General features: G+C 37.0%; 1 protein-coding gene across 1 annotated transcript; it reads left to right on the forward strand.

Annotated features, from left to right (window-relative positions):
• The first annotated feature begins 3,410 nt into the window (after positions 1 to 3,410).
• LOC121425708 (mitotic checkpoint protein BUB3-like) lies at positions 3,411 to 13,744 on the forward strand. Its single transcript, XM_041621875.1, has 7 exons — positions 3,411 to 3,512; positions 6,789 to 7,004; positions 8,202 to 8,271; positions 9,473 to 9,624; positions 10,135 to 10,398; positions 11,122 to 11,294; positions 13,315 to 13,744. Exons 2-7 carry the CDS (start codon positions 6,807 to 6,809, stop codon positions 13,436 to 13,438), a joined length of 981 nt encoding a protein of 326 aa, XP_041477809.1. The 5' UTR covers positions 3,411 to 3,512; positions 6,789 to 6,806; the 3' UTR covers positions 13,439 to 13,744.
• Positions 13,745 to 14,217: the final 473 nt, after the last annotated feature.

Here is a 14,217-nt window from a genome sequence, read left to right on the forward strand (position 1 = left end):
ACAGTCACGTGTCCTACTTATAAAAAATCGTCTCCATCCTAGTTTCGAATCTCCTATAGTATGAGTCTCTTTAACCACATTTGTGCAAATACAAATAAGTGAAAATCTACCATTTTAAGCCCTCCTTTTTCGTAATCCACGCACATAACGTTACTTTTTATTTTTTTCTCTCCCATTCCATAAAAATTCAAACACGTTTCAACATCATGAAAACCCCACGGTCAGTTCTGGGGTGACGATACAAAAATTATTATCTAGAGTGCAAATGTTTTCAACAGTCGTATTTTCCCATTAGAGTGCATATCTCTGTTTCCACCAATTCAACAAACTTGTAATTTTGCTAGATCTCTTTATAATTTATCCTGTCCTGTATCTCCACATCCAATGAAAAAAGTTCTACCAAATATTATGATGACCTCTACTATTTTACCAAAAGGCATTCTAACTTTTCTTCTGAGAGGGGGCCTAACAGCAAAATAAAGTTTTGTCTTTATTCATTCTCAAACCTGATATTTTTTCAAACTTTTCAAAGGTTTTTTTCCATGTTTTCTATTGATAGAAGATCTTTTACAAAAAAGGTCATATCGTCTGCATAAAGTATTTGTTTAACCTCAAAATCACCAAAGTTAATTCCACGTATATCGGAATTTTTACGAATCGAATGAGCTATAGACATAATACAAGACCTCGATAAATAACATAAATAAATAGGGAGGGGTCCTCCTGTCTCACACCTTTTTTTAAAGCAAAAATATCCTATAGATATGCCTTCCCCTGAAAAAACACAGCTTGAGGCATTATCATAATAATGTTTTACTCCACCTACACCAAGATACTCCAAAATCGAAATGAAGTTGTAAAAATGAAAGGGACACAGAGTCGAGTGCCTTTTCAGTCTATTGCCATTAAATAGCCCGGAATGTCATTTTGTTTCGTTTGAAAAATCATGTCGTCTATTTACCTTACTGCCTCTCCAATATTTCTGTCTTTTATATCGAACCTGATCAATGTAATTAATTTCATGCAAAACCTTGTTAATTTTTATATTGAGAGAGCTTTTGCTAAAATCTTATAGTCGACATTTTTAGTTAGCCTGTAATTTTTAGTAAACAACGGGTCTTTTCCGTCTTTCGCAAACATAATAAGAAAACATGCCTGTTGTAAATGTGCCGAAAGTTCCCCCCTTAGAAAAAGATTAATTCAAAGCGTCCACTATCAAATCTCCTATTATTGACTAAAATACTAAATAAAATTCAACATAAGCCCATCGTTTCCCAGTGTTTTATTGAGCATCATTTGTTTTAAAGCTCCAAACATTCACCATGAGTATACCTTTCTTTCACAGATACCCCTTGAAACCGATTCTAACCGTTCGGGATATCTTGAAAAAACTATTTTCAATAATAGCGTATTTTTCGCCTTCCTGCAGGCTGCGAGCATAATTTGTAAAGTCTATGTATCACTTGTATTATTCAAGTTCAAGTTCAAGTTCATTTATTTCTTTCCACAACCAAAATACAATGCATACATGTACGATATCAATAAGTTTAAAGAAAAAACACAACAGGAATAAAAGCTTATGGACAATGAGCTAAAAAGATATCGAAAATATGGGAAAGAGGTGGTCTGTATAGAAGCAACGCTTGTTAAGCACAGATCACCTTTGATACAACAACAAAATATGTATGATACAATATAATTATCTAAGGGACTTGAGCATTTAATCAAAATGGAAAAGACGCTATACAAATCATATACATTATTATCATTATATTATTTCATTTTGATTAAAACCAACTTTTCCTTCTACCATTAATTTACGTATTACTGTTTTTCTTTTATCAGATTTCATCAGTTGGGTAAAATACTTTGTATCTTTTTCATCACTTTCATAATAATCTAGATCTAACCTTCACTCCTTGCTTTTTATTCATTTTGTTTACCTTCTAAAAATTCTATTTTTGCCTGGCTACATTCCTAAAGATAGTTTTCTAAAGCCAATTTATCTTTCTCCAAAATCCTTATTTTTTCCTTCAATAACTTAGCATTTTCTTTAGAACATTTTTCTGGTAAAAGTGCTAATTTTCTTTTATGATTTTTTTTTTTTTAAAACAAGTGCACACCTAGTTACCAATAATGCATATAGCATTTCCATTTATTTGAAAGCAGGATAAAAGAGCATTGTAGATTAAATGCCTTGCTCACGGGCATAGGTGCCGCGGCCGGGGATCGAACTCCGGACTTTCCATGTATAGCCAGGCGCCTTAGACCACTCGGCCATGTGGCACCTCCACTGATTGATATGCATAAACGATTTTCCATTAGAATTGTTCTATTATTCCATAAAAAAAATGTTTAAAAAAAGCTACGAGCGAGTGAAGTGAGTAATTAAAGATCAAGTCCACCCCAGCAAAATGTTGATTTGAACAAATAGAGAAAAACCAAACAAGCATACCACTGAAAATTTCATCAAAACCGGATGTAAAATAAGAAAGTTATGGCATTTTAAAGTTTTGCTTATTTTCACAAAACAGTGATTTTTATGCACGACTCAGTGACATGCAAATGAGTCAGTCGATGATGTCCATCACTCACTATTTCTTTGTTTATTATTGTTTGAATTATTATTTCATACTTTACAGATTTGACCATCGACTGACTTTGACTGAATCATATAGTATTAAACAATGCTTATTCCACATGTCCAGGGAGGAAAAAATCACTGTTTTACTTGACCATGAGGAGAAAGTTAGAACATATCATATTTCATATAATAAAATACAAAAGAAATGGTGAGTGGATGATGTCATCAGTCTCCTCGTTTGCATTCCAACCAGGATGTACATGTAGCTGTTTTGTGAAATTAAGCATAAGTTTAAAATGTCATAACTTTCTTATATTACATCCGATTTTGATGAAATTTTCAGTGTCATGCTTGTTGGATTTTTCTCTTTTTATTCAAATCAAGTGGACTTGTCATTTAAAGAACTGCCTTTTTATTTTTAAAAAATCTTATTTTTGATAGATTTTTGTATTAATTCCGAATTATTTCACCCCTTTCATATCATATCCTCCTTTTTTTTGGGGGGGGGGCTCGGGATCCCAATCACCCCAAGCCAGCGCGTGCCTGTATGTAGGCCTATAATTATACACGGGTCTGTGTTTTCTCTGTTTGATTTCTTCATTGCCCCCAGACCCCGCCCCAGACCAGAGCCAATAAAGCCATTTAGAGCTTCGTCTTCTTCTGAGCTAGCTGCGACCAATTTTTTTTTTTCATTTCACTTTTGTCATTATCATGTTCATGAAATTTACTTTATTTCTTTCACTCATATGAAAAAAATAATCAAGATTATTTCCATAACATAAATCATGTATTGTATGCAGAGAATAAGAAAAACTATGATATTTGCTTTTTTCGCTGACCATTTAAAAATACCATAGAATCGATTGTAATTTGAAATATTGTGGAAAAACGAAGGTAAATTTGGAGCCCCAACGCCGAGAGTATAAAGGTAAATTCGTCGGTTTTTCAGAGAAAATATTGACTTTCATTGATTCGGTCTCTGAGAAAAATCTATTTGAATTGGTTTTTGAAGTTTAAATATTTTTATATCATCTTATAATTGAAAATTTATTATTTTTCTTCTTCGACTTCGTTACCTGTCCTCGAGTCGCACTTTGCTCCGGCACTTTGCATTTCTTGCACTGTCAAGCCGAGCGGCGCGAGTTTCCCTGCACACCCGCCATGCCGGCGCGTAGCGGGGAGCACCGGCGTGAGCGCGGCTGAGTGAACCCCGATGTCCGAACACATTGGCCCTTGGGTGATTTCAAGTACGGTGTTGAAATCTGGTGTTGGTGTTGGGACAACACCAGCTACAATACCGTACTTGAAATCACGCTGGTGTTGGGATTGACCATGTTGACCTCGGAAAATATGACGTATTTCCGCCATTCCGGCAGTTTGTGTTGAGCTCTGGTGTGAATGAATGTCATCTGCTGAACCGAGCTGAGCATTACAGCTGGTGTTGACGATCTACGTGCAATTTCCTTATTCACCAACACCAACCCCCAGGGCCGGGATTGGGAAAATCGTGATTTTAAGTTCGGTGTTGGTGTTGAGGAACTTTAGTTCACGAACAGGAGGCGAACACGATGAAACACCCCCGTAAAATTATCTATTACACTACTACAGTTTAAGATGAGCGCAAATCATTAGAGTTTTACACATTTTAATGAAAATGATATTTATGCTTTCTGATTATTGCAGTGATTTTAACCTGTGCATTCTGTACGATAAGATTTTACTGCAATTTCTTCCCGATTTCACTTTCGTCGTCGAGAATTTCTTGCGTAAAGTTGAGATGATCAGCAGCGCAGAGGCGTGACGTCATAGGATATCGATAACACGATCGGTATCGCTCCTCTGAACTCAGCTCGGTGTTGGGGCTCGGTTCAGCAGCCGTTTCACGCTCTCAACACCAACACCGAACACTGTACTTGAAATCACCCAGTGTACATGCTGCTTGCTTGCTAGACAGCTGGCAGCGGCTGTATCGAGATTTAAAAAAAAATTTTGTTTTTGAAATTTCTCCTCGTAAAGAGACGGCTCGCTATCGTGCACCCACCATATTACTTTTTAGCCGTTTAACAATGCATAATAGTCCCCCTGACATGACGCCACGTGGCTCATCGATTTTTGTCTTTACTTTATTTCATAAAAATATGAAAAGAACTGTACGAAAATAAATTCTGTTTTTGCCTGAAATGCACCAAAATGGGGAAAAATGAAGGCAGCCAAAATGAACTTAAAGTTAAAAGGGAAAAAACAGTGAACAGTAGTCGAGTAGAGGCGCACGGCCAATACATACGGGAGACTCTCTCCAATATGGGAGACAATCTCCCATTAATATCAGTAGGGATGCCACCCCAAAAATTGAAATGGTGTAAATCTAGTTTTGAATAGTTTAACTGGAATTACCTCGGGCGAAGTTCGTGCAGGCTCGTTCCACTTCACTACCGCTACACTTGTTGTTGTTATTCGTTGTGCCTGTGGGTCGTTTCGACACCCAAATGATCTCAGTATTCTCTCAGTGTGTTTGTAACAAGGTTGATGAGCTGCTAGGTACTATTTTCTTAGGTACTGGTGCTAGAAGTTGGCATTGGTGCTTTTGATGAAGCGAGCCAAAGAAGATGCTATTGTTGATTGCACTTGGGATGACAATTTGGGGTTAGTCCCAAGGAGGGAAAAGAGGGATATATCTCGAAGATATGAAGGGGTGCTTGTCCTTTGATATCCAACGTCAATGGATTGCATCATCTCCTCTCTATGCGACTTGTGGAGTGGGCAGTGAAGAAGGACATGTTCAAGTGTCTGCCTGTCATGTTCACAGTCGCAGGTGGGTGTAGGGCATACACGAGGGAGTACTCTGTGCAGATGGTCTCTGAGCTTAGTCTGTCCAGTTATCATCCTCATGATCTTGACCTCTGTGGACCTATCATATTTACTATAGGCTTTCTTTCTTGTGACATTTGGCTGAAGCTGATATGTCCATCTGCCTTTGGTGGTTATACAATGTATTCCATCGCCTTTGCTAGAGTCTTACAGTGTTCTTCTTGATGTTCTTGGTGACACTTGCATATGAAGTGGATGAAGAGGGAGGTGGAGTATTGCATGCATGGTACGCAGCTTCCTTTGCCAGTTTGTCTGCAATTACATTTCCCTGAATTTCAGCATGACCTGCAATCCGCTACATTACGCTCCACCTATCCGAACTTCGGGACAGTGAACTCGATCGGATATTCCAAGTGACAAAGTTGGGATCAAAAAGTGGATTATTGTAAAAATTAAAGAAAAAAAGCTTACTTTCTTACTCTTCACCTGTATTTCACTCCGTGTCCATCCTCCGATATCTTCAAAATTGGTGATTTTGGGCCAGTATCTTTTTCCTCACACATATTAATCACGGCCGATTTCAAAACATCGCATGCGAGCGATCGCAGGTCAAACAGCATATATGAAGGGTCTATATATAGAAGAGGCGCCGGTCCAAAAATTTGGATTGTCCCAGAAAACAGATCTCTGACAAAAGTTCATAAACCAAGTTAGTGACCAAAAGATCTGCCTGGGTCTGCGCCTCTGCAACTCACCTGTTTGTTCGCCGATTTTGCATGATTTTGGTCACTAACTTCACTCCATACAAAAATTATGGCGAATCTATTAAACGAAGCTATGTCTGACTGAGAATTTTTGAACGATGACGACTCAAAGCCGAAATAGGCCTAGGGACCTACACAGCCATTCCTGATCGCAATTATTGAGAAAGCGGTCGGCTATATTGACCTTGAAATAAGATTGAGAAAGAGACTTGCTATGACATTTGTGAACAATTACTGGTGGGGAAATTCTCTTGAAGTCGGCTTAGTGCCAGAAATGTGGTGCTGTTTTGTTACTATATTAGTTGCCAGTTAGATAAGGTCTAGATATATTCTTAATTGGGGACATCACATAAAAATGTAATGTTAGACTGTAAACCGAAAAATAAATTTATTTTAGTCAAGATACAGTCATCAAATTGAAGGGGTAGATTGAGCTCATTTTTTGGCCCATTCTCAAGCAATTTTAGAGGGAATGTGTTGCCGGGCTGCAAAATGTTGTTTTTTTTTTTTTTTTACCACAAGTGCAAGGTGCAAATTCAGAGCACCTGCCAGGCATCTCTGAGCATAACACTGATCTGTGAGTCGTGACCTCTACATGTATTATGAAATTCTTTCTCTCCTTTCCCTGGCAGTGTGTTTCTTAACAAAACATGGGTGAATCAGTGAATGAATTTAAGCTTGAACAGCCTCCAGAAGATGGGATCTCAGCTGTCAAGTTTGGACCCAAGTCCTCTCAATTCTTACTGGTGTCCTCCTGGGATGAGACAGTGAGGCTCTATGATGTCCAAGCCAACCAACTCAGGGCAAAGTACAAGCATGACAGGCCTGTACTCGATTGCTGCTTTTGTGTAAGTACCCATGGTAGAATTTTTAGGTCAGAGAGGATTTTCCTTAGCTTTACAGACTAAGCGCCAGCTGTCATTCATACCCGGAGGGGCCACTTCCATTGACGAGTAGATACCATACCCGACCATGGGGTCTCCAAAAGCACCCTAAAGAAGTATTTTCCATATTCTAAAAATGCACCCCTTAACAAGTATTAGCATGTGAAACCCTATTCCCTTAACAAGTATTGGAACCAAAACGATACTCCAGGCAAATATTCCCTGAATTGAACCCCTAAACAAGTACAGCGATATTTTAATTATGCCATGGTCGTCGGTTTTACCTTTATTTGTTTACTGCGGCCCCACCTCCAACACCCCGCACAGATTGGACTCGTAAGTCTAAATACGTAGTGTTGACTTTTGGGGCAAAAAGTACATTTATATAAACATTCTAGTCTTTTTCATACCCTTGCAAATTTGACCCTAAACATGAAGCTTTCCTAGCGAAATAGATACCCTTTTTTCATTATTTCAGTGTTTTTGACACCCTTATTACGTTACGTACGTAACGTGCCCAATCTTGAAAAAGACATCCTGTTTACGTGTTTTTTTGGTCGCGCATGGCATTCACTCATCAATGTAAGTGGCCCCCCCCCCCTGGGCATTCATTTCAAGTTTTATACAATAGAGAATTATGAAGGTCATGTTGCAATGTAACAAGTTTACCACCTTGCCATTCAGATTTCTTCTGGTATGCATAGTATCTGATAAAACTTGAATGGGTATAAGAAACTTCTGTTTCTTGTCCAGTTTATTCAACTTTGCACCATTCTTTGTTTCCTATTTTTTCCTTTCATGCAAATCATTTTATTAACGATAGTTTTATTTCCCTTTAAAGGGATCCATACTAAGAAAAAAATTAGGTCTATGCAAAATACTTGTATGATGTGATGATATCTGTTCGTAATTTCTATACGTAATGATTAAATTCTTGTTGAGTAGACAAATGGAGTTGCTGTATCATTGAAGAAATAATGATGGACATGTTTTGTTAATTCAGCTGTGTGTCACTTGTTATTGCTAACCGTTTAATGAATTCATGTAATTTTCCCATTAACTTTTTTTTTTTAATATGTCAAAATAAAACCACATTAATTTCATTCTTGTCAGACATTGAACCCTGATATTAGCATTAGATGTTTGTTTTGTTTTCTTCAGGATCAAACACATGTATACAGTGGTGGATTAGACAATATGCTAAAGCTGTATGATATCAACACAAGCACAGGTAAGGTATTTGATTTCTTCATCATTTCTTCTCAAATACTATGGTGTAAATCCTTCGGACTTGCCTTTTTTAAAATGACCATCTTCGCAGTTGTGTGCTTATATTCAGTAAATGTATAAAGACTGTAAACATCATTATTCATTTCACAGTGTACGTAGGAAGGTTGGGTTGAGGATGGAGGATGCACCATTAGAGTAAAATGGAAGGACAAGGGGGGGGGGGATCTCTGTGGGTATGAGGTCTTCTTCTTCTCGGGTCACCACACAAGACCTGGCTGGTGGAGGGTACAAGATCTGGCTTTGAGGTTAAAGGGGAATGAAACCTTTGGAACAAGTAGGCTTGTGTCGAAACAGAAAAATCAAAGAATAAGAACAAAGAAAGTTTGAAAAAAATCGGACAAATAATGAGAAAGTTATGAGCATTTGAATATTGCAATTTCTAATGCTATGGAGATCCTCCTATTGGCAACACGGCAAGGATGTGTGATGTCACACATGAACAACTTTCCCTTTGATGAACTATGAAATACCCTGAAAATGTGTCTTTTTGCTTTTTCGTATGGTGATACAAACTCTTTATCCATGATGTATTCTTTAAAAATCTGTATTACATGCCCTCCTATAGAAAGAATACATGTTCTACTGATAGATGTAATAAAAGAGGCAATTGGGGAGAGTTGTTCAAGAGTGACATCACACATCTTTGTCGCATTGACAATGTGAGGATCTCAATAGCATTAGTGATCGCAATATTCAAAAGCTCATAACTTTCTCATTATTTGTCCGATTTTTCTCAAACTTTCGTTGATCTGTTTCTTTGATTTTTCTGTTTTCACACAAGCAAAGGTTTCATTCTCCTTTAAGGACTCCAGATCATTGGCAGTGCATGGTTATGGTAGGAGGGGGCAGACCAGAAGGTGATGCATTGTCTGATCCTCCCCACACTCGCAAGCAGTGTTCCCATCTATGTTGTAACCCTATTTCTTCCTAAGGACTTTGCACCGTCCTGTTTCAAGGCGATTAAGACATATCCAGGTTGGCCATTCCTCACTTGAGCCCGGGGGGGGGGGGTGACTCGCTAGGTCCATAGGAAAGGAAGATGAGCAGTATGAGGTGAATCCGGCCACCCCCATAGTTGAGGACAAAACTAGATTTAAAACCTTGATGACTGACATCCCAACCCTCTCTTTTCAACTTCCCAGAGAATGTACTTGGAAACCATGAGGATGCTGTGAAGTGTGTTGAGTTCTGTACAGATGTCAATGTGGTTGTAACAGGTAGCTGGGATCAGACTGTCAAGCTATGGGATCCTAGGATAGGCAGATCAACGGGATCATTCTCACAACCAGACAAGGTAGGTGGAACATCAAGAATTAGAGCTGATTGTAACTTTCTGTACATACAGTTACTCTTGATTGCATCTTTATTTTAAATGGTCAAGGTCAGATGGGACTGTAGTCCCAAGAGTCTCCATTGCCTCCTACATATTTTTTATCTTCTTTGAGTGTAGTATTAACTTGGTTTTGCCTAAGTCAAAAAAATTGTGTGGCTTGTGTAAAATCACATGTATGTATGCATTTGAACTCTCATCCCAACAAAGCATAACCCCCTCCCACACTGAGCATGCTATCTCATTGCAACAACTTTAGCAAGCTTTCTCTGATTATTATTATGGATCAGAATATAAGTTTGTTGCTCCATTCATCTCATTGTTCAAGAGGGGGGCATCCCCTCCCCTATGCCAAAAGCATGGACCAGTAATATTACCTTGCTGTATGTCAGAAGAGTGCCACCTCAGATCATCCGAACCTGTGGTATCATGTCGGGGCTATAAGGTTTTCTTATTTTGATGTTTTCCTTTAAGGTCTACACAATGGCTGTAACGGGCGACCGGCTAGTAGTGGGTACCGCAGGCCGCAAGGTTCTCGTCTGGGATCTCCGCAACATGGGCTATGTCCAGCAGAGGAGAGAGTCTAGTCTCAAGTACCAGACCCGATGCATACGAGCCTTCCCTAATGGTCAAGGCTATGTATTGAGCAGCATTGAGGGTAGGGTCGCTGTGGAGTACCTTGACCCAAGTCCAGATGTCCAGAAGAAGAAATATGCTTTCAAGTGTCATAGATTAAAGGTGAGTTTCGTGTGGAAAATCTCCCCATAAGTACTGATTAAAGTTTTATTGCATCCATTTCTGACTGAATATTTTTGTGATTTGATTTTGAAGAAGTATTCAAAACGATCTAATATCCACCGCAGTATTACAGTAATACTGGACCTCTAGGAAGAACAGAGCCATTATATCAATGGCTCTGAATAGAGTGATCCATCCGTATATTTTTATGTGCATGTTTATATATTTATATTTAATATCATATCTTGTGCAATGTATTTTATTGTGATTTTTATACGGTAAATAAAACCAAACCAAACCTCAATGGTTTATGGTAATTTTGCTATTTTAAAAATGATTTTCTCCTTTGGACTTTATGGCCACATGATTCTATGAATCTGTTATTTAATATAACCTGAAACCAACAGCTCTGTATCCACCATTTCTTAATTTGTCAGTTTACACTCCTTCATTTGATAATCATGCGCAAAATTGAAAATTGCTCAAATATAAATTAAATTGAAATCAAATTGAAATAATAGTTGTGAAATAGTTGATTAGTCTTTGATTCTGCATTGGAAACTACTTGTTATTACATGTATTAGCATGTGTCTTGTCCTGATCAGTCACTTTTGCAGCAATTTTGCTCCATAACAAAAAGAGTTGCTTTTGCCTAACTTCATTATATTTTAATGTCTTTTTCTCATTCCCCCACCTGCATCTATGTTCCATCTGATACCTTAGGTGGATGGGGTGGAGCAGATCTACCCAGTCAATGCAATCGCTTTCCACAACCGACACAACACATTTGCAACAGGAGGCTGTGATGGTTTTGTTAACATCTGGGATGGTTTCAACAAGAAACGTCTGTGTCAGTTCCATTGTTATCCTACAAGTATCAGCTCTCTGGCATTCAGGTTCGTTTGATAAGTCCACTCTGAGCATTTAATCTCAAGGCCACCGCACACCTTATGACTGTTCATGATCTGATTTTGGAACAAATTGCACTTGGCTCATTTTCTGAAAATGTGATTGGAACATATCATTTTATTTGAGGTTAAAATTAATTGAAAGAATACTGATATAACCATTTTGAAAGATTTCAAACCTTTATTTTGGAGTAAAGGCCGAACAAGTTTCAAATCGTAGCAAATATCGTACGACTGCTATGATGTCATTATGACTAGATATTAAATTTGCTTTTATTCTAAGAAGGATGATAGCATAGTCACAGCTTTGAACATAGGTATTCGTACAATGATTTAGAACATTACACAGTAAGATATCCCAAGTCTCATTATTAGCATCAAATTCTACAAAATTTTATTCTGACATTGGGTCACAGACCAATCGTAAGGTGTGCGGTTGCCACAAGTCATCTTTTAAAAAAAATTGAGTTGGTACGTGTGAATTTAACTTTTTGATAACCCATGTAGCTCGCTCAACCCATGGGGTGAAATTACAATTCTCTTTACCTTTTAGTAGTGAATCAGTAATATATATATATTATTTTTTTTTACAGTATTGATTGCTCAGTGCCTGCTATAGCATCGTCTTACATCATGTAGAGACTAGTATTGATTAGTCATGTCTGTTCTACTTGTCCCTCTCTCATGTACATCTTGTCTGTCTGTCTGTCTTTCTCTCTCTTCCTCCTTCTGTTCTGTTCTTAGTATCAGGTGCACTATTATTATTCTATTGCTATATAAGTAGTAATATTGTGTACTTTTTCCTTTTTCAAACTGTATACGTATTTCCTATTGATTTATTTCCTGTTTAAGGATAACTTATGATTATTACATACTGTTGTTTTAGGGAACTTGCCTTGTAACAAGCTTTGCTTTTTTGCATGTTCCCCCATATCCAAATTTGTTCATTATTATTATATGCTTTATCGTTCAGTAACATAAATTGTGTAATTTGTATGTCTGAGTTATATTATATACTTTGTGATATCATGGATATGGAAATAAAATGAAATGAAATGAAATGAAAAATTGATCCTAACAAAGTGAAACCTCTATTATGAAGACCACATACGTGAGGAAAAAACAGTCTTCATGAGCAGGTGGTCGTTATAGACAGGTTCATGTAAAGAAACCAAAACCCAAGAAGAGAAGTAATCTTATGGGAAAGACTAAAACAAGAGGAATAATTTAAAACACGTTTCATCAAAATCGGTTATGAAATAAGCAAGTTAAAGACATTTAAAAAGTCTTGTACTTTCTATGGGTATCCTCAAATTGGCAAACATGCTTCAAAATGGCTGATTTTGTGGACAGCCCTCTATTTGTTTTGTACACATATTTTCAGGTTTTCTCCTTTATTTTACATATTTCACATCATTTCCACCTGACCTTGACATATGTGGTGTGAATTATATTTTCCCATGACATATATTATGCTCAGAATGAGGCAATATGCAATTTGAAAGATAATGGGGAAAATCTGAAAAAAAATGTGTACAAAACAAATGGAGAGTTGTCCACAAAATCAGCCATTTTGAAGCATGTTTGCCTATTTGAAGATTCCCATAGAAAGTAAAACATGACCTTTTAAACATCCATAACTTGCTTATTTCACAACCTGAACCAATTTTGATGAAACTTTTTTTTAATTGTTCCTCTCATTTATCTCTTTCCAATAAAATTACTTATCATCTTGAGTTTTGGTTTCCTTTAAAACGTGTATCAATAGAGGGAAATTGCTGAAGGGAAATAAAAATTGTTATATTTACTGTACCACCGATTACCAGAATAAAGAAGCTGCTTGAGCTAGAGCAAGAAAAATTATGCATGTAGATACACATTTTATCATCTAAAAAGCACTATAAATCTAGCTATAATTGTTATTTAAAGCAGGTTTGACTGTATATTCATTTTATCTTACCAAGAATTAAGAATGTAAGTCCTTGTTTCTTTGATATTTCTGTTGCAGTAATGATGGTTCAGTGCTTGCTATAGCATCATCGTATACATATGAGGAAGGGGATATCGATCATCCTGAAGATTCGGTCTTCATCAGGAAAGTATCTGACCAAGAAACTAAACCAAAGAGTTGAAAGGGCACATCTGCCTTAGATTGTAACAGATCACTGTATTATTTGGTGGAATGACCATCCTTGTAAGTCACACCGCTTCTTTCTAATGTTAAACCATTACCTATTGAAACAAGCTGATCCAGGTTCGAAGCCATTGGGAATCTCAGAATTCAGTATTCAGTGGGTTAAATTAGAATATGTGTATTGTCTGCTTTACATCGGTCAAATCAAATATGGAGTTCTTAATAGTCTGTGAGTTTCACAAAGAAAGGTATTAGAGACTACCAAAATTGTTGCATCAGATTGACTAATAGCTTATTTGTCACTGAAAATTAATGAGATGAATCATAAAAAAACATTCCCCCAAAATTTGTGAAATGACCTTTAACTTTTATTTTATTTGGCAAATTTGGCGAAATTTGATTTTGACAAACATATTTTACAGTGAAAATATATGAATCAACACAATTTTGACTACTTTATGTCATAGAAAAAATGTTGCATATAATTATATGTTTTCCTTATAACTCGCCCTATCCATCAAAGATATAATTCAATTCATGGCTAAACAGCACAGCATAGAGTTAGAGATATGTATAGTTGATTTAGTTTTTCACATATATTCCTCATACAAACTGACTTTATGAGCATTGGGGTATGGATGTGGGGTTTTCAACTATAGGCCTTCTTGATTGCATAAAATAAGTTGTATTTTAACTTTTCGAAAACAGAATCTTGTGTTAATTCACTTTGAAGTACATTTTTCTACAAAGTGCATTTGGGGGCCAAAAATATAGATA

The sequence above is a fragment of the Lytechinus variegatus genome, chromosome 12 (assembly GCF_018143015.1).
Source record: "Lytechinus variegatus isolate NC3 chromosome 12, Lvar_3.0, whole genome shotgun sequence".
NCBI lineage: Eukaryota > Metazoa > Echinodermata > Echinoidea > Temnopleuroida > Toxopneustidae > Lytechinus > Lytechinus variegatus.